Below are 21,224 nucleotides of genomic sequence, written 5' to 3'. Positions count from 1 at the left end.
GTACAACAGGACTCCAGAACTTTGTCTTTTACTACAAACCAACCAGAGCTTCTGCTTTCAACGAACACCAGTCTCTGTGAAACACTTTTACCTGTTAGACAGATATTTAGTAAAGAGTTTAGTATATCATTAACAGGCTGTTTTAGTTATTGCTACTTTAAAGTCGTCATATATAAAGGACCTAAAACAGAATATTTTCAGCTCCTCTGATGCTTCTATTAAGACATTTCAGTCTGTAATTATACAATTAATCAGTTCGTAAAAGAAAAAATACCTGGATTATTGTTTGGTTTAACTCAGAATTATTCAAACCTACAGGGCAGGGACACTATTGTTGCCATATTTTTTTTATACTTTCCGTAGTTTTTAAATTGTTTGAACTAAATGAGAGAAAGTATGCAGGTTAAAGTTCATATTTAGCTCATTATTTGTTATATTTGTTCAAAAGTGGAGCTGCTTGAGAGTAATTCTGAGTTGTAAACGTGTCTGGTGGCTTTAGGTAATTAAGATACACAGAATAAACTGAGTGTGTGTGTGTGTGTGTGTGAGACTCTGGGAATCCACGGCCTCAGTAGACCTTCGTAGGATCTGATGTGATTATTTTGTTGTTCCCTCATCCTTTTTCTCCTCCCACCTCCCCTCGCCTCGTCACATTTCTCCCCCACCCACCCACACACCTCCTCCCCCTCCTTCCGCCCTCCTCAGGCTCCTGCCTAGAGATTCTTCGGGGAGAAAGTCCGGCTCTTGGGGAGGCCGGGAGCGACTCGGCATCCCCCATGTCTCCCCGGACTAGCAAGACCCGCATGTCCATGAAGCTGCGCCGCTCGTCCGGATCCGCCAATAAGACCTGAGTGCCGCCGCTTCCTGCCCGCCGTGCTGGAAAATAAACCTCCCCCCGACCCTGAAACTTTAGTTTCTTTAAAATTATTCACATATAAAAATAGAAAAACTGAATTTCTCATGACTGAACAAAACCATCAGAGGGGTTCCAGTTCCTTCAACCGTTTCTTTTTTTTCCTGCACTAAAACAACACATCCTTTAAAATCTGCATACATGCCACTGTGTTTATCTGCAGCTTTGCTTGAAACTAAATGAGTCGCAGCAGCTGAGTGACCTAATCAGTTCATAAACGAGTTGTGCCATATGAGAAAGTGCACAAAGATTAGTTTCAGAGAGGAAAGCTTTGGAACGAGTGTCAACCTGAGGAATCTGTATGTAGGAGAAGTGTTACAGGTGAGCTTTGGCCACGCTTCCTTCAGAAACAAGAATTTAGAAAAACCAAACGTGTATTTTTGGATGCTCTCAGTCGAATTAATGATGTTCATGCGGTTTAATTAAGAAAAAACTGACTGAAACACTCCAGACGTTACTGAAACCGATTAAAGAGGAGGCGCTTATTTATCTTCTTGTTTCTTCCCAGCTCATCTTATAAAAAGTGAACAAGCACTGACGTTCGTTACGTTTATTTTTATGTAAATTGTGTTTTCACAGAACGAGAATATGCTGTATTTTTCTGTCACACAAAGCAAGAAACCACAGCTTTTCTTTCTTTGTCCTTTTGACTATAAATATGTATTCTGTATATCTATATACGTATGAGTATAAATATATATATTAGATACGTGGATATCTATGAGAACATGTACAGTGTGAGGAAGCTTGTTATGTATATAAGATTGTGAGAAAAGCTGCCAAAGCCGAACTGGTTTAACCTCAAAACCACGAAGAAAAATCAGGTCAACACTACAAGATTTTACTCTATTTTTTTTTTTTTTTTTTGCCCCCCGATCCGTTTGCACTTTATGCATAAAATAAAAAAAATGCAATAAAAACCTTGTTGCCGTAAAAAAACCAAACAGAAAAGTAAGACGACAAATGAGAAGAGATTTCAGGTTGCGAGCGAGTGATTCTCAGCGTTTGACTCGTCGCTAAATGAGCCCCCGGCGTTTGTTTGTTTTTTTTTTGTTTTGATGAGATGTGTTTTTAGGAGGGGGGAAAAAAACTGGGGTGGAAACAGCGACAAAAATGAAATGCTGCAAATCAGCATCTCAGTTTGTCACCTCCTCCTCTTCTTCTTTGATCTTTCAGACCTTTTAATCTGCATCTGTGTTTATTCGAAACAACCCAAATCTACAAATGGGAAATAAGAAAACACCTAAAAACTGAAATAAATTAGATTCGTCTCTGATTTTAATTTTCTGGATCAAATGCTCTTCTGGTCACCTGTATACGATTGAGCTCGTTTTTACTAATTTCATGTATAAAATCAACAATGATGGAGGCTCTAAGACCTGTATCCTCAAATATAGATCAGGTTTTTCAGAATTCATAACTATCATTTCTTTTTTTCTTTTTTTTTATAGATTCTCTGTAGAAAACATGGAGTTACGTCCTGTTTGTGGGACTTGGATTCATTCTTTTTCCAAATGCCATTCTGTAATGGGGTTAAAATATTGTATTCATTCAGCAGACTGTCTCCGTTTCGGGTTGAAGCTGCTTTATTAAACCCTGTAACAACACGTTAAACACCCAGGTTCTGCTTGCTCCGCGGCCCAAACTCCGTCTTCACTCATCGGCATTTTTAATCGTTTCTGCTTTGCTTTAACGCTCCATGTAAACTGTCAAAACTCCACTTTCCTCACGTAGAGATCTGATTTGCGGCAACCAAAAAAAAAAAAAATTGCTCTCCAAAGCTTTCCGCTGTTACTTTTGTTGATAAAGCAGCTTGTTTTGCTGTCTGATGAGGATGATGATAAGAAGAATGGGACGTGTGAGAGCTCTTCGTGGTGTTTTCTGATGTATGGAAGTCCTGATTTAAGCTGCATGGCACGACTCCACTCACCGCATGCATCGACACACATGCCTGCAAATACTCCACAAACGGTTGGTGTCAGACTGTGAACATCTGTTTCAGGCAAAAAAAAGTGATGGACTTCAACAATAAATGATTCGTACCAAACGCCGCTGCCTTTACTTTTATTCTTTTTACACCCTAAGATAAAAAGTGACACAGCAGTGCTCACTGATCAGACGTTTATTGACAATAATTTAGAATAAATTACACATTTAACCTTGAAACATATCAAAATATTCCTGTACAGGCTTCATAGAACTACAGTTACTTATGTTTGTTTTTTTTAAAGATTATAAAGGTATTTTTGCAAATATCTTCATAGTAGAATCAATAACCAGCAGTAACAGTAAATAATGTATGTAGGAAAATATATAACAGCAAATAACTGAGACTTTTAAGTTAAAAATGGTTTGATTTTTTTAAAATAAACCTTACATGACAATCCTTCAGTTTAAAGTTATTTTCTTCTGAAACACATTAATAAAAGTAACATTTACAAACACTTTAGTCGATATTAACTAAATATATTCTGTATTTTAATGCCAAATAAGTTCTGCAGGTGTAAAAATGGAAATTGAATCGACCAGCTGCAGGAAAACTCAGGCGTTTGACTAAATTAAAGTAAAGTTTTGTTTGTTTCTTGTGTCGGTTTAATGAAATAAACTTCCTAATCAAAGGCACAGTCACACAAACCGAGTTTCTTCACGGCCGCACCGTCATCTGCAGCAGCATCACCTGCCGGTTCTCCGTGGGGTGGGACTTGTTGATGTGTCTCGTGAGCCCAGGTGAGCTGAAGAACGTGGACGGACAGTACTTGCAGGTGAAAATCTGCTGCTGGTGCGGCTCGCGCTCCCCGCCGCCGCCGCCTCCCTCCTCTCTGTGCGCGTGGAAAACGTCCGCCCTGCCGCGTCCCGCTCCGACCAGCAGCTCGTCCCTCATCGCGTGCCACAGGCGGTGCTTGTCTCTGATCTCCGCCGACGGGAAGCGCGCGCCGCACAGGTGGCACAGGAACACCTGGGCCTGGTTGTAAGGTGACGGGGGCGGGGAGGCGCGCGCTGTCATCTCGTGCGCAGCCAGGTGTTTCTTCAGGTAAGCCTGGCGGCGGAACTTCTTGCCGCAGTAGCGGCACTCGTACACCTCCTCCTCCGGTAGGGACTGGAGGAACGGGCCGGGCGGCGGCTGCTGCGGCGGAGGGAGCTCCGCGCGCTCCTCCGGGTTGAGCAGCAGGAGTCCGGACTGGGGGCTGTCCGCGGCTCGCACGTGCGGCTGCACGTCCGGGTTCCAGTCGGGGCGGAGCAGCAGCACGCGCGCGGAGCTGTCCAGCGCGCCGTGGTGCTGCAGCTCGTTCTCTTTGCCCTCCGTCTCCGCCGCCTGCTTCTCCTTCAGAGCCTGGCTCCGGGTCGCCTCCGGCTCCGGGTTGCTCGCCGGGCGGGGTTTGTGCCAGCGCCGGTGGGAGGCCAAGTTCGCGGGGCAGCTGAAGACTTTGTCGCACTCGGGGCAGCGGTACTCCACGCGCACTATGCGGGAGCACTTGTGCTGCGCCAGGGAGAAGGGGTCCGGGTACTCCTCCTTACAGAGCTGGCAGATGAACTCCCCGAGCGGCTGGGCTCCGGGCGGAGCGGACGCTTTCTCCCGCGGCCTCCTCAGCTCCGGACTCTCCTTCTTGATCCGCAGCCCCAGAACCGGAGACGTGGTGACCTCGTCCTCGAAGTTCAGCCTCCGGTTCGGTTTGGGCTTCTTCTGCTTCGCGCTGAGCTTGTGGTGGTCTGCGTCGAGGAAGGAGCGCTTCCTTTCCGCGCGCTCCTGCTCCATCAGCGTCAGCGGAGGGAACAGGTGCACGCGAGCCAGGTTCGGGTCAAACTTGTGGCTGTAGGGCTGCGCGTGCAGACGGGGCCTCTCCATAGACGCGGGTCTCACCAGGAAGGGCAGGTCGCGGCGGTCTGCCTCCTCGTGCCGCTTCAGCAGCCTCGTGCCCACCGGTTTCACGGGGCTGCGGGGCTCGTCTGAAGCCGGGTCGTGCGGAGGCGGCGGCGGGTAGAAGCAGAAGTCTCTGTCCGCGCTCAGGACGTCCACCTCGGTGTCCGGCAGCTGCGCGCTCCGGTCGGCCTCCGCCTCCAGCGCCGACTCCACGTGCGAGCTCCACGCCTCCCTGACGGGCCCCTCGCCGGACTCAGGGGGTTCTCCGTCCGGACGGTGGAACGGGAAGACCCCCAGCGCCGGGACCTCCGCCCGCGCTCCGCTCCGCTCGCCCTCGCCTTCGTGCGCCTCGGGTTTGCCGTCGCTGCGCGCGCGGTACGTGGCCGAACCGCGCCGGTTCCTCTTCACCAAGAACCCCCGAGGCATTCTGATGACGGTGTGAGGCGCGTGGGACCTGCGGACGGGAAGAAGCGCTCGTGTCTGATCCCACCTTGAAGTGGAGCTTTGAAGTGGAGGAGAGAGAGGGAGGGATGGAGAGGCGCGCGCAGGTTGGATCAGAGCGCACGAGAGAGAGCGAGAGCCCACTTTGGTTTCCTGCTTCCACGCAGTTCATGAGGCACAGGTATCCCTTAAATCTAATTATTCAATACATGAGAAACTGATAAAACTGTTTTTTTTTTATGAATTCCCCCATAATACCTTTAAATAAGCCCCATTTTTAGGTTCTGCGTCCCTAAAGTGGTCTTGATCAACAGTTCCTAGGCTCAGTTTTTCTTTTCAGCTTCTTTTTCACCCATTTTCTATCACAAAAATAGAAGTTTCAGGCCTAAAACCTGACAACAAATCTGCCTTTCCTTTTTGTTCAATCCTTTCAAACTAAACTTAGATGCTTGAACGGTATTTTTCATGAAAAGACACAGGTCCTTCAAGCAGAAATGTGTTTTTAAACATTCAATAAGAGCTGTTTTTTAAAGTCACTTCAGCACATTTTACCTTCCTTTGAGCTAAAATAGACTGAGACAAATTTTATTTTGTACAACAGTTTACCTCCCTGTTGTTTTTCTAATCCACAAACATAAAAAAATAAAAAAAACGCACTTTCAGGTGAACTGATTGCCTCATATTTAATGATGAACAGAAGATAATGTTTGTGAAATGTTTTTTTTTCTTATTTGATGATGTCACACTTTACCAGAATGTTTTTATCTGATGTGGCTTTGAAGGAATCAGTAATCTTTAGCCTCTGCCTGTTAGGAGCTGGTTGTTTTCGTGCTAAAATAACCTTTTAAACCCTAAACGAGAAGGAAGATGCAACCTTCACAGCGTAAACTCAGCTCAAAATAAAGTTGAATTATTCTTGTATTTTGGGTTAAATGACAGAAAGGACCCATCTTTAAATGCTTTGCTGTTAACATTTTTTTCCTCTTTATAACTATTGATTCCTTTTTTGAGAGGTATCAATACTTCATTTCCCCTTTTACTTTGTGCAGGTTGTTGCTCTGCGGCTGCTTTGGCCTCACCTGTCACCTGTTGGGGGGGGGGACTCTGATACTGATCTGATCTCCTTTAATGATCGTTCCTGTTCTTCTGAAGTGTGATTAGAGGCCGGGAGAATGTGTGTGTGTGTGTGTGTGTGTGTGTGTGTGTGTGTGTGTGTGGTCTTATCTCTGCAGCAGGTCAGAGAGATGGAGATCTGTGTGTGTGTGTGTGGTTGAAGGACTGTTCACACACACACCCCTCTTCCCTGAGAATCTGCTGTAGCTGATAAGAGATCAGGGGGAGATTCATCCACCCATCCTCCAACGCCCCCAGCCCCCGGGGCCACGAGGCCCCTCAGTTCGGGCCAGGAGCTCTGGCCAGCCGCAGAATGAGGGTCGCCTGGGGAATAAACACGAGGACAGGCCTGAGAGGCCTGAGATGGATGGAGTTGGGTGGAGCAATAAAAACGAATCAGGCTTCAGTTTTGGGGAAACTTTGACCCCCAAACTAAACATTATGGGCTTTCAGATTCAAATTTTAAATTACAATTTGGAAACCGCTATCTTCCCTTTTCCCCTGATCCTGAACTTCTCACCTCGTGCTTTTATCATCCTGTTATTATGATTCCTTTTCTGTTTTCTGAAACCAAACAAGGTTTTTCTGCAGCAGGCAAGTTAAGCTTTAAGCCATTTAGGACAATTTGTCCTCAGCTAATGTCTCACTCATCATCTGCTGATCAAAATTCCAGCAGCTTCAGGTTTTTACCTCATTTGATGCACGGTTCTGATGGGAGTCTTTTTTTTTTTTGCTGCTATTTAATGCAACATCAAAGTGAATCAGATCACACGATGAGACGAGAGCTCAAGCTCTGCAACAAACAACATCTAAGAAAACAGGGAGGGAGTGGGCGCTTCGCTGTCATCTAGAGACGGACTAAATTCTCTCGGTCAATGTCCTGCAAAAAATAGATTCAGTGGATGTGGAGGCTGCAGGCGGGAGGACACGACGAGTGTGAGAGTTTTCATTTTGCATTGCATCGGTGGGCAGTGAGGTGGATAATCCTCCAGACTGCTGAAAATGACTATTGATCTGAGCTTCTCAGCGTCTCAGGCGTTATACATGCTACACGTCTGTTTGTCTTTCCCTTTATAACTACAAGGACTTTACATCCTGATTGGGAATGTTTGGAAACTGTTTTTTTTTTTCAGATGATTTGGATGCAGAGATGCATAATTAGATATGTGACTTTCTATTTCCATGATTGTTTTTGAGACTAAAAATGTCTCCAACATATAATAATGGGTTTAATTCAGATTATTATAAGGTAGGAGGAGGAAGAGTATAAGTTGTGGAGCTGAATTTTTTTTAAAAAGATTGGTTTCTTTAAGTAAAAGACAGATTAATAATCAAAATAAGACATTAAAGTTGTGATGAATAGATACAGATGAGTGAATTTTACCCTTTCATGTTTCACAAACTTCACAAACACAAAACATCCTAAACATGTTTATAACTAATCCTCAGAATCATGCTGAATTAAATTAATGAACATGTTACAAATAAAAGAAAATCTGCCTTTTTAAACACATTAAAATGTTTCTTCCTTCAGTTTTCAGGGGAAATGTTGTCATTTGTCGCCACCTAGTGGTGAAGTTTCACACAGGCGTTAAGATTCTCAGATAAAACTCTTCCCAGCTGTGTTTTTATTAGTTTAATTAGTGGCTGTAGGTTGGATTAGCTTCATTAATCCAACCTACAGCCACGCAGAACTAAATTTCTTTTTTTGAAAAGTCGCAGAGAAGGGAAACAGAAAGTGCAGTTTTGCAAACATATCACAGAAAAAAGTTGTGTCCCCTTTAAATGTAAAAAGTGTCACCAGTTTATTGTAGATTTTTAATTTTATGGTGTAATAAAGCACTAGTTGCGCCAGGGTCAGCGCCTCCTTTGGCCAGTACAGACCCTCCACCGGGCTGGAAGCGGCCCGCGGGCTGCAAGTTGAGGATCGCTGTTGCAGAAATGTCTCTTTTGGTTGTAAAGGCTGCAGACGCCTGGCTTTAACCTGAAACTTGGACTCAGTTTCTACTGATGAGCTGCGAGTACGGTCCTCTTACGCCACCTGCAGTGGCAATTAAACTGCTCCTCCCACCCTCACACACACACACACACACACACACATACACTGTGGATCTGAGTCATGAGTCAGCTCCCTGCTGGTGTGACTCATCAGATCAGACGTGGTTTCCATCGTTTCTCCAGATGTGACCGGACCCGTGAGTTTCTGCAACATCCTCAATCTTTACAAGCAGCTTCCCAACGCGGTGGTGAAGTGGACAAAACCACCCGATTTACGAAAAGGAAGCCTGAACCGGTGACTTCCTGCGGGTAATTATAGCAGATTTAAGAGATGCAGACAAACAATGAAGCTAAACCTGTTTTTTTGGTGCAGAATGACTTTATGTGTTTGCATTCAGATCGTCAAACAATAAAAAAAAAAATCCAAATTTTATAAAAACCTGGAAATCCTGAGGAAGCAGAAATATGTTGGGGAATTTTTCACCTTTTGACAAAAGAAAATTCAGAAAAATTCTCCAAACCTTTGTGTCACTTTCACATTGGACAACATTAAGCTCAAAAAGCTGCAGTAGCTGGTAGCTGTAGCACTTCCGGCAGCCATGATACGTAATATAAAGTTTACAAATTAGTATTTCCTCAAAATGGTACCAAAACTTTAGATCTTTGAGTCATTTTAGGATCGCTGTGATCTACGTTGGAAAGGAAAACTGGAACAAAATAAAAGCTGAAACTTTTTAAAGATTTTAAAGCATCGTGAGGAAATTAAATGAGTTTAAATAAACAAATTATAAAATATCTGGTTTTAACTGGAGCAACATTAAAGTCAAAGCAGATTTAAGAATCATTTATTTACAACTAAATGAAGCAACTATATTTATATCATCTTTCTACAGTTTTAAGACAAACATTTAATCAGATTTTTTGTGTAAAGGATCAGATTTTTAAAAGATGATGTCGGGAAGGAAACATCCAGAATGATCAGGAAGTGGACTGAGGTGATAAATGTTTCCTGTACGGCTTCAGAAGTGGAGCAGTGTAAATAATTGTCTGAACTCATTCTGTCGTTCTTTATTTGGCGTAATTTGCCGAGTCACCGTTCACTCACTTTGACCCCGGAGGTGACTCGTGCACAGAGTGAGTCACTGTGAGTCATTTTGGGCCGCGATCGTCCTTTTAATCCCCAGAATTCCCAGGGATTCCCACGGACACTTCACGTTCTTCAGGTTTGTGAATAATCACACATATGGAGCAACGAGTTTCTGTTTCGAAGAAAGAGAAACAGGAAAAACTTTAAAAAACTCCAAAGCCCTTCCAGACACATCATTAAAGGTTATTTTAAATTCTTTCCAGAAGCCGCTGTGGTATTTCAATCAGCTGCTGTCTTTGATCCTCAGGAGGAACAAATATTCCTGACTTCCTGCTGTTCCTGTTCATGTGTTAGCAAAATATCTCAGGAATTACTTGACAACATTTGAATGAATGGAGTCAACCACATTCAAGATGGCTGCCGCAGCCAACTGACCTTAAAAACACAAAGATGTCGAGCTCAAATTTAATCTGGCAGCAGCCGAGAGTTTATCACCATTTCTGAGGTTCGGCTGCGACTCGGCTACTTCTCAGTCTGAATCTCTGGCCTGGAAGGCGGCGGGCGATATGCATTCTGCTTGTTTCCGTCGTCCTTATCGCAGCGGAGAGAATCGCTGATCGCAGCAGAAATAATCTTATCTCCCTTCCCAGTTTGCTCCACGGGCAGCACGCGATAACATGTCAGTTTTCTTCAAAGATACTGTAAACCAAAACAAAGCTTTAGGATCTGTTTCCTTTTCATTTTCCCAGCCCTGCCCCTCATAAAACACCCCGCAGCCCCGATTAAACAACTTATTTCTGCAGGAAGGCCTGGGAGAAAGCACCGTGAAAATCCTTAAAACGCACAGGAATCACTTCTGCATCTATCCAGAGTTCCTGCTTCTGCAGACTTTCTGGCATGTTGGAGTTTTTTGTCTTTTAGTCACTCGAGACACGTGTTTCCAGTCAGCAGAGCCAAACTGGCTTCTTATGACTGATCCCTGGGTGAAAAAATGAAAAAGTTACTTATTTTAAAACAAACAGAAACAGCTGGTGAAGATTCGGCGACAGGAATGTGCTGATTCGAACCTGCAGATTAATAAAAAAACTGTTTTTGTGTCCTAATAAATGATCCTTTTATCCATTGTGTGCATGTTTAACTGCTGTGAACAAGCTTTTCATTCTGCTGTGTGCATGCTTGTCTGTCATTCAGCATTTAAAGGGTAGTCTGGTTTTTGTTTTTGAAGCTGGGTGAGATCAATCCTCCCCCAGACATAAAATGAGTATTTTCAGTGATCTGTGGGACTGCAGCGTAAACGGCTTGTTTTCCTCCCTGAAACCCTCGTGTTTCTGCTCGATTCAGCCACACATGAAAGACTCTGCATGGCTGTAATTTATATTTACATTATTCTTTTTGAAACCTGCAGCCAAACAGCTGTTATGGGACAATAAGGAAAAAGTGCTTCCTGGTTTAACTGGTGCCACAGTCTGAACAATAGGAAGCTGGAGTTTCCCCAGCAGGCCCTTTTGGAACAGCGTGTGCAAACCGGTATTTGTTTATCAGGGATCGGTCGCAGCTCCCTGCAGCCTTGTGGCCTCGACGAGAACTTCAAGCGCTTCGTTTCTGGTTTCTGAAGAACAGCGAAGCGAGCGGCTCGGCGTCAGGAAGGTGTTGGACTTTGGTCCACTTCTCATTTTTAGAGGAATGACTCTTTGGCACAACATCACGGCAGGGTGTTGGGAAAACTCCGTGGCCTGATTGAAGAAGACAAACTGAAATCACACTTCAGCTGTTGGAGGAAACTCCTGTGCAGCGGCTCGGCCCCCCCACCGAGGCTCAACGCTGCTGAGCAACACTCCGACAGTCGCTCAGGAGGGATGAGGACTTTCCCATCATTTGTCCGTCTCTTAATCCCGTCAAAACAGGGAAGAGTTTCAAGAATTTGTCCAAAACTGTCTTTTGTTTTTCTTTTAAATAAAGCTATTATCTTTAAAAATGAATCATCAGACTTTGAGGCCAACTTGATGAAACTTTCGTACGAACATCTACACCCGATTACCTTTTGGAGTCGTCCCCAGTCAAGATGGTCGCCACCTTGGGCAACACAAAAATGGCTACAAATCAGCCAGTTTTACAGATATTGAGCTAAAATTGTGTGTGGTAGCAGCTGAGAGTCGGAGCAAAGATCTGCTTTTAAAAGCTGGTCGTTAACAATTACTGCCAACTCATGAGCCACTGGACAGATTTCTATGAAGCTCTAATAAAGTAATAAGTGAAGGTACATCTAAAACTGATTAACTTAAGATGGCCACCACAGCTTGACAACCTTAACCAACGCAAAAAAGGCTACAACTCAGCTAATTGTGCAGATATCAAGCTAATTTGGCTTGGTAGTAGCTGAAAGTGATCCCTAACACATACAGACAAGGTTTAAACAAAATGGCGGTGATTTTCAAACATAAGATGATGTTGGTTTAAAACTCTGGCATGAAAGCATGCATTCCTGTGAGGACTGACAGGTGTTTAGTTTATTTATAGTTTTTGTTTTTAATTTGAGAACGCAGAGGGCCGGATCGCAACAGAGCAGCGGCCGGTTCTGGCCCTCGGGCCCTCTCTTGTTTGGTTTTAAAACGCTTTTAGAAACGACGCTAACTGTGCAGCAGATGTGTCTTCAGCTCGTGTGTGTGTGTGTGTGTGTGTGTGTGTGTCAGAAATCCCCCGTCGGAGCCAGGCTTCTGCAGTGTTGTTGTAGGTGAGGCAGCTCTGGAAATCCCCCGCCTCGTTAAACTCCGCCCGCCCCCCGGCGTTAAACACACCGCCTCTCCCCGACCAGAGCCAGCCGCCAGAACCACCGAGCCCCGCGCCAGGCAAACGAACCCGCTTCAGTCGCCATGGACCTCCACCGGATCAGCATACGGAACCAAATGGATTACAATCGGGACGCCAAGGAGGGGAAGGCGGACCCGTCGTCGACCGACGAGCGGCTCGACAGCGGCGTGAACTCCATGGAGGAGAAGGACTTCCAGGCGGTGGCGGAGGAGATCCAGCGGCTCCAGCTGGACTCCGAGCACCACCGCCAGGCCCCTTCTGTCACCGAGGAGCCGCTGCACGACTGGCAGACACAGATCACAGAAGACGGAGACACGTAGGTTTCACCGAGCTCGACATTTATGGTGCTTTTATTTTAGAAAAAGAGGGGAAACAGGCAGCTGGTTGTTGCGGGGAGAAGAAGGCCTCGCTTCGGTCTTCGGAGGTAATTCGATGCCTTCCTCCTCCTCCGTTGGGAATACGCTGTCCTTTTAACTTTAATTAGTAAATCCGAATCGGAGACCTTGTTTTCTTAAGCGTCTGGGACATATGCGGTGTTAGTAATACAAGACGAATAAGTGTATTTGTTATTTTAGACGGTTTTAATTGTGCTCCGCGTCGAAGAAGCAAGTAAACAAAAAGCGCATTTATCAGCAGGGGTCAGAGTGGGGAAAGTCCCAGGCGCGCCGCCGAGGAATCCAACCGATGCGCGTTCCCGTGAGAAGAGGGGAAAACCTTGAAAACGCGACATTGCAAAACAGCAACATCTGCAGCTAATATCTTCATTTTTAAACCTGTTTCACTTAACATAAACTAAAGGGGAGTAGCTATTCTAAAGGCGCCCTGAACGTCGTTATTTTTTGCGCCTCCGCCGAGAAATATAGTTCGCAGCGCGACGTCGGCTCCTCTTAAAGTGCGAACACTTCCATCTGATCAAACTGCTTTAATCGATACGAGACAAAATTAGGAGACATGTTTAACCCGAATCAGGGAAGCTTTCTTTTTTATTTAAACCCAGGCTTGCGTGAAGCCGAACCACAGCCCAGTTCGGGCACCGTTTCATGACTTGCTGCTGCAGGTGGTGTTGTGTCGAAAAAGGGTACCCTGGTACCGGAAGTGCATTTAAGTCCCTTGTTTTTATTATCCTTTAAAATTAATTACCTACGCTTTTAAAAAACGGAATCAGTATAAATGTTTCACCTAAAATATTAACATCAAGATTAATCTAATATGTCTGTTTATCTTCTAAAATCAGTCTCTTAATTGTTCTATCAAACATATTTTAGACTTTGAGACATGATTAGTGATTGTCTAATGGGGGCCTAACCTGATTTAAATCACCTTTTAAAACATGCATTTTAAAACAAAATAATTGTACATAACTTTGTTTGTATGGGTAGTCATTTTTGACCTTATTTATTGAACAAAACTGCAATAAACAAAGTTTATTGTGTGTGTGCCCCTTAAAAACCTTATATTTTCTTGATTTTGCAATAAGTAAACCTGCAGCAAAACAGTATTTGGTTTGAAATTTGTGTAATCAAGTTTCGAACATCATTCACTGCCTTTTTTTTTTTTAGATAATATTCTTTTTGGTCGTGTTGTGTAACAAGTTTCTCCTGTCCCTGCAGGATGCTCCACCTGGCCATCATCCACGAGGCCAAAGACTACATCAGAAGAATGATCGACTTGTCGAAAAACACACAGTTCCTCAACATACAGAACGACCTGAGACAGGTATATAAAGTTTTCTTCCATCTGTTACAACTTTCTGCGATTAGCTTTGATTCAAAATAATTGCCTCCAACTTTATAGGGATACTAATAACAATAAAAAATAAAATGCCCATTCTTTCCCCTGCAGACTCCTCTCCACTTAGCGGTAATAACAAACCAGCCGGACGTGTGTCACAGTCTGCTGGTGTCCGGCTGCGACCCCACGCTGGTGGACAACGGCGGAGACACGCCGCTTCACATCGCCTGTCGCCACGGCAACCTGTACTGCTTCAGCGTCCTCACACAGAACAGCCGATCGGAGCATCTACACACAGCAATGGCCGCCTGCAACTACAACGGTGAGGGCTGCAGCATAAAATGGTTGGTTTGAGCTCATTTGAAGTGATTCTGGTGTTCATCGTTTTTACTGCGGGTGTTCACATCTGCTGTTTAAAAGGTGGAATCAAAAACAAAACTGTAGTTAGGAGGAAGGAAACCTTCAGGTCATTCTGAGTAAAGCTCAGTTGTTGAATTAATACATTGTTGAGGCTCTGAATAAACAGATAAATCTGATTTTGCTCTAAATATGGTGATGCTGCAGAAATTATTAGCTACCTTGAGTGTTTCTGGCTTAATTTGTGACCCGCCTGAGTACGATGACCTGTGCTGGTCTGGGGTCAGATGTTAAACAACCTGTTTTGTGTGTTTTCTGCAGGTCAGAACTGTCTCCACCTGGCTTCAGTTCAAGGTTTCCTCTCGCTGGTGGAGAACATGGTGGATCTCGGGACTGACATCGATGCAAAGGTAAGCCGAGTTTAGCTTTTAATATTCCCACTGGAACCCATACAGAGGATGTCTTGGTTCCATGTTCTGATGACTCATTTTGGTGTGCAGGAGCAGCACAGCGGTCGCGGTGCACTGCATCTGGCCGTGGACCAACAGAACCTCTCTCTGGTCAAGCTCCTGCTGAAGAAAGGAGCGAACCCCAACCTCCTGACCTCAGGAGGCCACAGCCCCTACCACCTCACCCACGGTCTGGACAACTGCAGCATCAGGAAAGAGCTGTACTCAGTGACCCACCCGGACCTGAGGGAGCTTCTCGACAGCGATTCGGACCTCAGTGAGGAGGAGGAGGATGATGAGTCAGACATGGTGAGTTGAAATCCCATTCAATCTGGCGCTGACGGAACATCAAACGGTCGTGTTTGGGTGTTTAATCCTGTTTTTGTGTCGTTCGCGTGGATCTGCAGGCTTTCTACAACGACATCCAGTGGAACGGACATTAGCAGGAAACGGCGGAGGGGAGGTTACGGAGGCGACGAGCCCGGATGATGGAGGCGAAACTCGGCGCGTGGATGAATTCTGCAATGTCATGTCGTGATGGGTGACAGTGGGGATGACATGGCCCGAGTGTTCCTGAAAGAGGCCGAGCAGGCAGCTCAAAGACAAAACAAGAGACTGACGGCTGCAGGAGAACGAAGGACACGTTATGTGTAAAAGGATCACTTGTATTCTGTGGACACTGAGCGTCATCATCGGAGCGAGAAACGGAAAACGTCCGTCCCGACGGATGTTCCTGCATCAGCTCTGTATGATACTGTAAATGCTGTGTATACAAAGATGTATTTTTTAATGGAAGCTGTGATTGTGTACAGTTTAGCAGGATGTATATGTCAGGCAGCAAGCAGTTTCCAGCACACTCCAGTTAAATTAAAACACTCATATTTAACAATTCAAATCTCCTCTTGTGAATGTATTTGTTACCGCGGCAGATTTAACCAAGAAACTGGAATAAACGGGTCACAACAAAAGAGCTTAAAGATCCCAGAAAAACAGATTCTTCGCTTAGTTTGTGTCAACAACGCCGGTCCGCCCCTTGAATTTAGGAGCCTTTTTATGCCTAAATGAGTCATAAATCAAAGATAAGTGACTTAAAAAGCAACATTCATCTGAAAACCTTTTGAAAGACCTTCAGAGCAGCACAAAAACCAGAGATTTCAATTCTGGCTGCTTGAAGGAAAAATACAAAGAAATAAGAGACTGATGAAGAGTTTTGTACAAGATCATTTTCAGATGTGAACATTAAACTATAATTTTAATATAACAACAAAACCAAGTGTATAATCAGCACCACAGAGCTGTAATTACCCACGTTCCTTTTTTTCCTGCCGTCATCGAGTCTGGCTGAACAAATGAACTCTTGTCATAGTTTGAGTTTTATTTCTGACTAACTGCTTTGTGTTTGCGTAGAAAAAGCAGACGGCTCACCTGAAATGAATGAGAAACTGGTGGCCAACTGAGCTTTGATTGTCTCCTCTGAGATCTGTGTGTACAAACTGAGATAAGAGGCTTTGGGAAATTTTTTTTTGCATGTGTGAAATGAGGTTAACTGCCCTGTCATCTGAATCAGGAAGTATTTTTTTTGTTGCTGAGAGAGAAAGGATAGGAAATTCCCAGGAACAGAACACTGAGGCTGTTTGACATTCCTGCCTGTCACTCCCCCCTCTTAAAGACAGGAACGTCAGCTGAACAGGAAGCAGGAATTCTGTTGAAAACAACCAACCGGACTCGATAGTTTATGCAAATCTCCAATCGGCACGGCAGAATTAAACTGAAAGTGATGTTTGAAGCTGACGCTTACATGTCAGCTGGTAATATACACATGTCTGTGAGGATTTCATGTGATAAAAAGTCCAAACAGGAAGTGATATAAGTCAGAACATGAGTCCTAAAGTTCAGAAATATTTAACCTACTTCCTACATCCATCCTGACAGGTTTTAACCCTGACCACTCAGATTTATTCCTAATCTTAACCAACTGATTCCTAAAAACGGAGTCATTAGATTGTTTTATTTAAACGAAGTAAACTTCAAAATGAGATATTTTTTGCTGTAATTGTTACAAAAGCTAAAAAGTCATAAATAGATCAAATTAACAGTATTGTGGATGTTGAAACATTTCCATACCTGATCCAACATTTCTAACATCAGGTTCAGCCAACAACGACAATTAAAATAACGTCTAATTAAAATAACAAGCCTTGACAAACGTTTCTGAATGATTAAACTGCTCATCTCCAAACATACAAATTACTTTTCTGCAGAAAACAGCTCAGAAAGAGGGATAAAAGCTCTGAAAGATCACACAAATCCGTCTACATCGTGGCTCTTACAGAACAAGCAACCCAGCAGTATTTGGATCTACTGATGTTCTGTTTTCTACCAACAGCTGACTGTATGTGGCATAATTTAATGTAAAGAACTAAGTCCTTACAGTGCCGAGTAAGTAAGTAACGTCTTATCACAAGAAGCTAGAAACATCTGGAGGCGTTTGAATGCCAGTTCTGATCAGATCGTAAACATCCTGTGAACAGTTTGAATGGAAACACAAGTTAAATTTAAAACATTTTGATCAGGATGAGCTATAAAAAGATCATGTTCTGACTTGTTTTCATGCTTTAAACGTTAGCTTTGGCTGCAAGAAGCTGAGTCCATTTTTTAAACAATAAAAAAGGCATGCTAACTGATTTTTAAAACACATCATGCAGAATGACACCACCTTTAGCCTCGATCTTAACATGACCGCTGCAGCAGATTAGATTTGATTCATTCAGTTTTAAATGAGTGTAAAGCCCCTTTCAGACACGTGTCTCGTTCTGTAAATATGATGACAGCTCAAATGAAAATGAGTCACCGTGACAACACTCGGTCCGATTCTGATTGTTTCCAGGTTAAATCAAATAAGCGCTGAGACTTTGGAGTAAAATTCAAACACTGCTGTTTAATAGAGACGCAGAGGGGACAGAAGGGAGACTTCTCGCAGACCTGAGTTTGACAGAGGTGTGAAAACGAAACCAGCTGTGGGAAAAACTCCCACAGCAGACCTGAGTAAAGACAGAAGAGCGCTGAGTTTATATCTGGGGCATTTGTAGTGTTACGTTCAGCCCTCGCTCGCTCGTTAACTGAAGTTACGTGAAAAAGTTGGTAACTTTCTGACACATCAGCCACAAACCAGCGAACCGACGTGTCATGTGGTGCACCGGTCTGAATGTCCAGTGTTTTTAAAGCTCTGCGACATTCTGCAGCCGGCGTACTCAGGCTGTGTCAGCGGGAAAAATCCAAGTCCGGATCAGACTACGACCTGGGGTAATGAAGGGCGTTAAGTGGCCGTGCAGGCGGCGGATGTACAATAAAATGCCAGTTCTGATCAGACATTTTATGCAATAAAATGTCCAAGTTGTTCCTATTTTGTCCCAATGTTTCGATTCCTTCTTGGTAAAGTTTATGCGTCTGGTTTTACCGTTCATCCTCCTCCTCTTCACTCTCTTTCAGATAAAACCACCAGGTGAGCGTCGATCTCAGACTCTGTCAGAATCCTGAAACACAAAACACAATTTTAGGAGATTAGTTTCAATTTCAAATCATTCCCGGTTTAATTTGTTGGGACCTTTGTTTATTTATTTTTTTTACTTTTGAGTTTATCCCACTTCCTTTTTCATTCTGCAACATCTGGATTGGAAATTAGGAGCTGTAAATCTGTACTTTATCTTAGAGGGAAACTCACTTAAATCTCGGCTCCTGCGTGGTAATGACTCCCACCTCCAGCTCCGAGGGCTTCAAGTCGATGGCCAGAACAGTGGACAGGCAGGAAATAGCCATCTGGTTTGAGACAAAAAGGAGAAAAAATCGTCTTAAAACAAATGAAGGTGGAAATAATAAGTCTTAACTAATACAGGAAGATGTAACAGGATCTATTAATTTACTGGGAAAGCATTTTTCATTTGAAGTCATTAAAATGGTTGTGAACTTGACAGAAAATGACGATCAGAACTTGACTTTAGGTGCTTGTTGCTTAAAGAGAGAATAATCTGAAACTGCATAAATGTTTTTATATATTTTCCTCAATCTTTCGACACTAAATTAACTCAAATATAAAAACAATGACACACTATTTAATCCTGAAGTCTAAAAAAAAGATTTATTTTGATAAACAAGCCTTAACATTTATAAAATGACACCTGATTTCCGTCAGTATTCGGTTCCTTCGCTGTAAAACTGTGCAGAGTAGATGGGTAAAGGTATTGTTTCGTCTGTGGTGAGTATTATTGTGACTATGTTTGATTTGACATTTGTCCAACTCTGTACTCGTTTAGCCTTTTCACGGGAAGACATTTGATTCAAGACGTCGTATCTGCTTGTTGGTCTCTCTGTGAATGTGCCAATTTGAAATGTATCAGCAAACCGTCGGCAATGCTGAAGATTTTCCCATCAGAATAAGATGTGTTTCATCCTCATGCTGACTTTGATAATCAGGTAAATATATAGGTTTTTACAAATTAACAGACCTAATTTGTCTCCCTGTGACTTATAGGATAACAAGGAGCTCATTGCCTTAAAAATGAAACCAGATGACCAAATTTCCCAGAAACCTTACACGGAGAACACGGTCTCTTTAACGCAGATTGTTTTACAGCAGCTCCTTTCTGTCCCTATGAACTGTCAATATGAGTAATATATGTTGTATTTGTGCATGTCCTGCCTCTACTGTCTGCTCGTAGGTCCAGTCCAGTTTCTTCTTCATTTTCTTCTCAAGGAAGCTAGTGGCCTCGGCCTGTTTGACTCCAGCTGCCGTGGCCTTAAAGCCGCAGTAGTATCCGGCTGGATCACATTTATACAGCTGTGGGCCCAGCTCCTCGTCCACTCCGACCACAATCATACCTGCACAAAACACGCAACCTTTAATTTTTACACATCTGCTTTTTGGTCGATTTTAGATGATAAACGTGCTTTATGGCTCAGAGTAAAACAAAGACCGATGTGACGTTTACAAGGTAAAATCCCGAAACGTTTCTGGATATGACTCACAGCAGCCGAGCGGCCTCATCTCAGCATTTTGTGTGTAGACCTGGGAGATGTCGGCTATGCGTTTGCACAGCATGTCTACAGGGACCTCGTAGCCGTACTTGTACATCCAGTTAGCTGCTTCGTAGCGAGCTCTTTGCATTTGAGACCTGCTGTCGGCTGAACGGACGAAAGACAGAAAAGACAAAACGCTTCAACAAAACCTCTGAAATAAAACCTCCATTCTGAACATGTTAGTGGTTTATTTTACTACTTTAATTGCTGGGTAAACCATTCGGATCTCACTGGGAAGAGACATTACTCACCGGTCATGCCAGTCATGACGCAGCCGATGTTCTCTGTGACTCTGAACAGATGCGTGACGGTCGCAGCGTCCAACAGTTTGTCCTAAACACACAAAACGAAACGCGTCGCTATGAGAAACAAACAGCAATGCAGAGGAATCCAGACAGGAACAGAAACACGTTTGTGTTTTTACTGACGGGAACTTTTTTCTGCGTGACCACCACGGCGCAGTCCTTCCCACGGACCGCTACAGAGGTCTGTCCTCCCTGGTTGATGGCTTTGAAGGCATACTCTGAATACAGACAGAATAAAAAATATATTCTTGTGAGCCATTACTGTGCAACTGTCACATTTTAATAACGTGAAAGAAAGATTTTATTAAATGCAAATTAAGCAGCAGTGTGTCACAAAACTAATAACAGTGTATTTGATTCTTTATCTCTGTTTGTTTTTTTTATACATTGGCTGATTTTTCTCTTCAGTACATGTACACATCATTTTTTTGTTAGTAAAACCACTTATCCTGACTTATGAATTATTTACAGGCAAATACCACGAACCAGTTATGTTTCTACACATTCCAGACAGCTTATCAAAGAGCAAATTTTACATGGTGGCTTTAGGTACGTAGTCACAAGCATCCTGCCCCCAAAACCAAATATTTCCAGCATATTTCGTTGAATCTACAAAAATGATAAAGACAACACAATTTGAACAGCCTAAAAATAGTCTTTTTGCACCAACAAGGAGCAAATATTTAGCTGAAACTGGATGTTTCATTTGCTTCGTGCACTGCTAATGTGTGTCGGGTTTATTTTTATGATGACATGCTGCGCACCATGACAATATGTTTTCTGCTCTCAGCTTTTTGGGAATGATGTTGCTGTGAAATGTGCGATTTTATGAATGTTAAATTGTTATTTTGGCATAATTTGTGGATTCAATGAATAAAAACTGCTTTCCTGGGCTTTCGGCCTTTTCTGATTAGTATTTTATAATATATTGAATCTGACTACAGGTGCTGGTCATAAAATTAGAATATCATGAAAAAGTAGATTGATTTCAGTAATTCCATTTAAAAAGTGAAACTTGTATATTATATTCATACATTACATACAAACTCATATATTTCAAATGTTTATTTCGTTTAATTTTGATGATTAC

The 21,224-nt window shown here is 43.4% G+C and overlaps 4 protein-coding genes across 8 annotated transcripts in view; 2 read left to right on the top strand and 2 right to left on the bottom strand.

The window, feature by feature from the left end:
- ralgapa1 (Ral GTPase activating protein catalytic subunit alpha 1) overlaps positions 1 to 2,748 on the top strand; it is a 65,631-nt gene extending 62,883 nt beyond the window's left edge. For all 5 annotated transcript variants that reach the window (XM_017426179.3, XM_017426178.3, XM_017426182.3 and 2 more), the window contains one exon: positions 706 to 2,748. In XM_017426179.3, the coding sequence (XP_017281668.1) occupies positions 706 to 851 (146 nt within the window). In that variant the 3' untranslated portion in view covers positions 852 to 2,748. The remainder of the gene's footprint in view (positions 1 to 705) is intronic.
- Positions 2,749 to 3,334: 586 nt separating this feature from the next.
- LOC108241746 (insulinoma-associated protein 2) lies at positions 3,335 to 5,454 on the bottom strand. Its single transcript, XM_017426124.3, has one exon. The coding sequence runs from the start codon at positions 5,196 to 5,198 to the stop codon at positions 3,558 to 3,560; it is 1,641 nt and encodes a 546-aa protein (XP_017281613.1). The 5' UTR covers positions 5,199 to 5,454; the 3' UTR covers positions 3,335 to 3,557.
- A 6,745-nt stretch (positions 5,455 to 12,199) lies between these two features.
- Positions 12,200 to 15,748, top strand: nfkbiab (nuclear factor of kappa light polypeptide gene enhancer in B-cells inhibitor, alpha b). Its single transcript, XM_017426188.3, has 6 exons — positions 12,200 to 12,535; positions 13,830 to 13,935; positions 14,062 to 14,272; positions 14,629 to 14,717; positions 14,808 to 15,065; positions 15,164 to 15,748. Exons 1-6 carry the CDS (start codon positions 12,282 to 12,284, stop codon positions 15,197 to 15,199), a joined length of 954 nt encoding a protein of 317 aa, XP_017281677.1. The 5' UTR covers positions 12,200 to 12,281; the 3' UTR covers positions 15,200 to 15,748.
- A 1,926-nt stretch (positions 15,749 to 17,674) lies between these two features.
- Positions 17,675 to 21,224, bottom strand: part of psma6a (proteasome 20S subunit alpha 6a) — a 6,018-nt gene continuing 2,468 nt past the window's right edge. Inside the window, exons 2-7 of the mRNA XM_017426189.3 lie at positions 20,258 to 20,352; positions 20,081 to 20,162; positions 19,779 to 19,934; positions 19,453 to 19,631; positions 18,478 to 18,572; positions 17,675 to 18,289 (exon numbers count right to left, since the gene is read on the bottom strand). Of these exons, the coding sequence (XP_017281678.1) occupies positions 18,232 to 18,289; positions 18,478 to 18,572; positions 19,453 to 19,631; positions 19,779 to 19,934; positions 20,081 to 20,162; positions 20,258 to 20,352 (665 nt within the window). The 3' untranslated portion in view covers positions 17,675 to 18,231. The remainder of the gene's footprint in view (positions 18,290 to 18,477; positions 18,573 to 19,452; positions 19,632 to 19,778; positions 19,935 to 20,080; positions 20,163 to 20,257; positions 20,353 to 21,224) is intronic.

Source organism: Kryptolebias marmoratus, linkage group LG10 (genome assembly GCF_001649575.2).
Source record: "Kryptolebias marmoratus isolate JLee-2015 linkage group LG10, ASM164957v2, whole genome shotgun sequence".
Taxonomy (NCBI): Eukaryota; Metazoa; Chordata; class Actinopteri; order Cyprinodontiformes; family Rivulidae; genus Kryptolebias; species Kryptolebias marmoratus.
The sequence above is the reverse complement of the archived record's forward strand: the minus strand, read 5'-3'. Positions and strand labels throughout refer to the sequence as shown.

Coding starts and splice junctions, on each gene's coding strand:
- LOC108241746 (XM_017426124.3), bottom strand. CDS start 5,198: ATGCCTCGGGGGTTCTTGGTGAAGAGGAACCGGCGCGGTTCGGCCACG.
- nfkbiab (XM_017426188.3), top strand. CDS start 12,282: ATGGACCTCCACCGGATCAGCATACGGAACCAAATGGATTACAATCGG. Junction 13,936..14,061: donor TACAGAACGACCTGAGACAG/GTATATAAAGTT, acceptor TTTCCCCTGCAG/ACTCCTCTCCACTTAGCGGT. Junction 14,718..14,807: donor GGACTGACATCGATGCAAAG/GTAAGCCGAGTT, acceptor TTTGGTGTGCAG/GAGCAGCACAGCGGTCGCGG.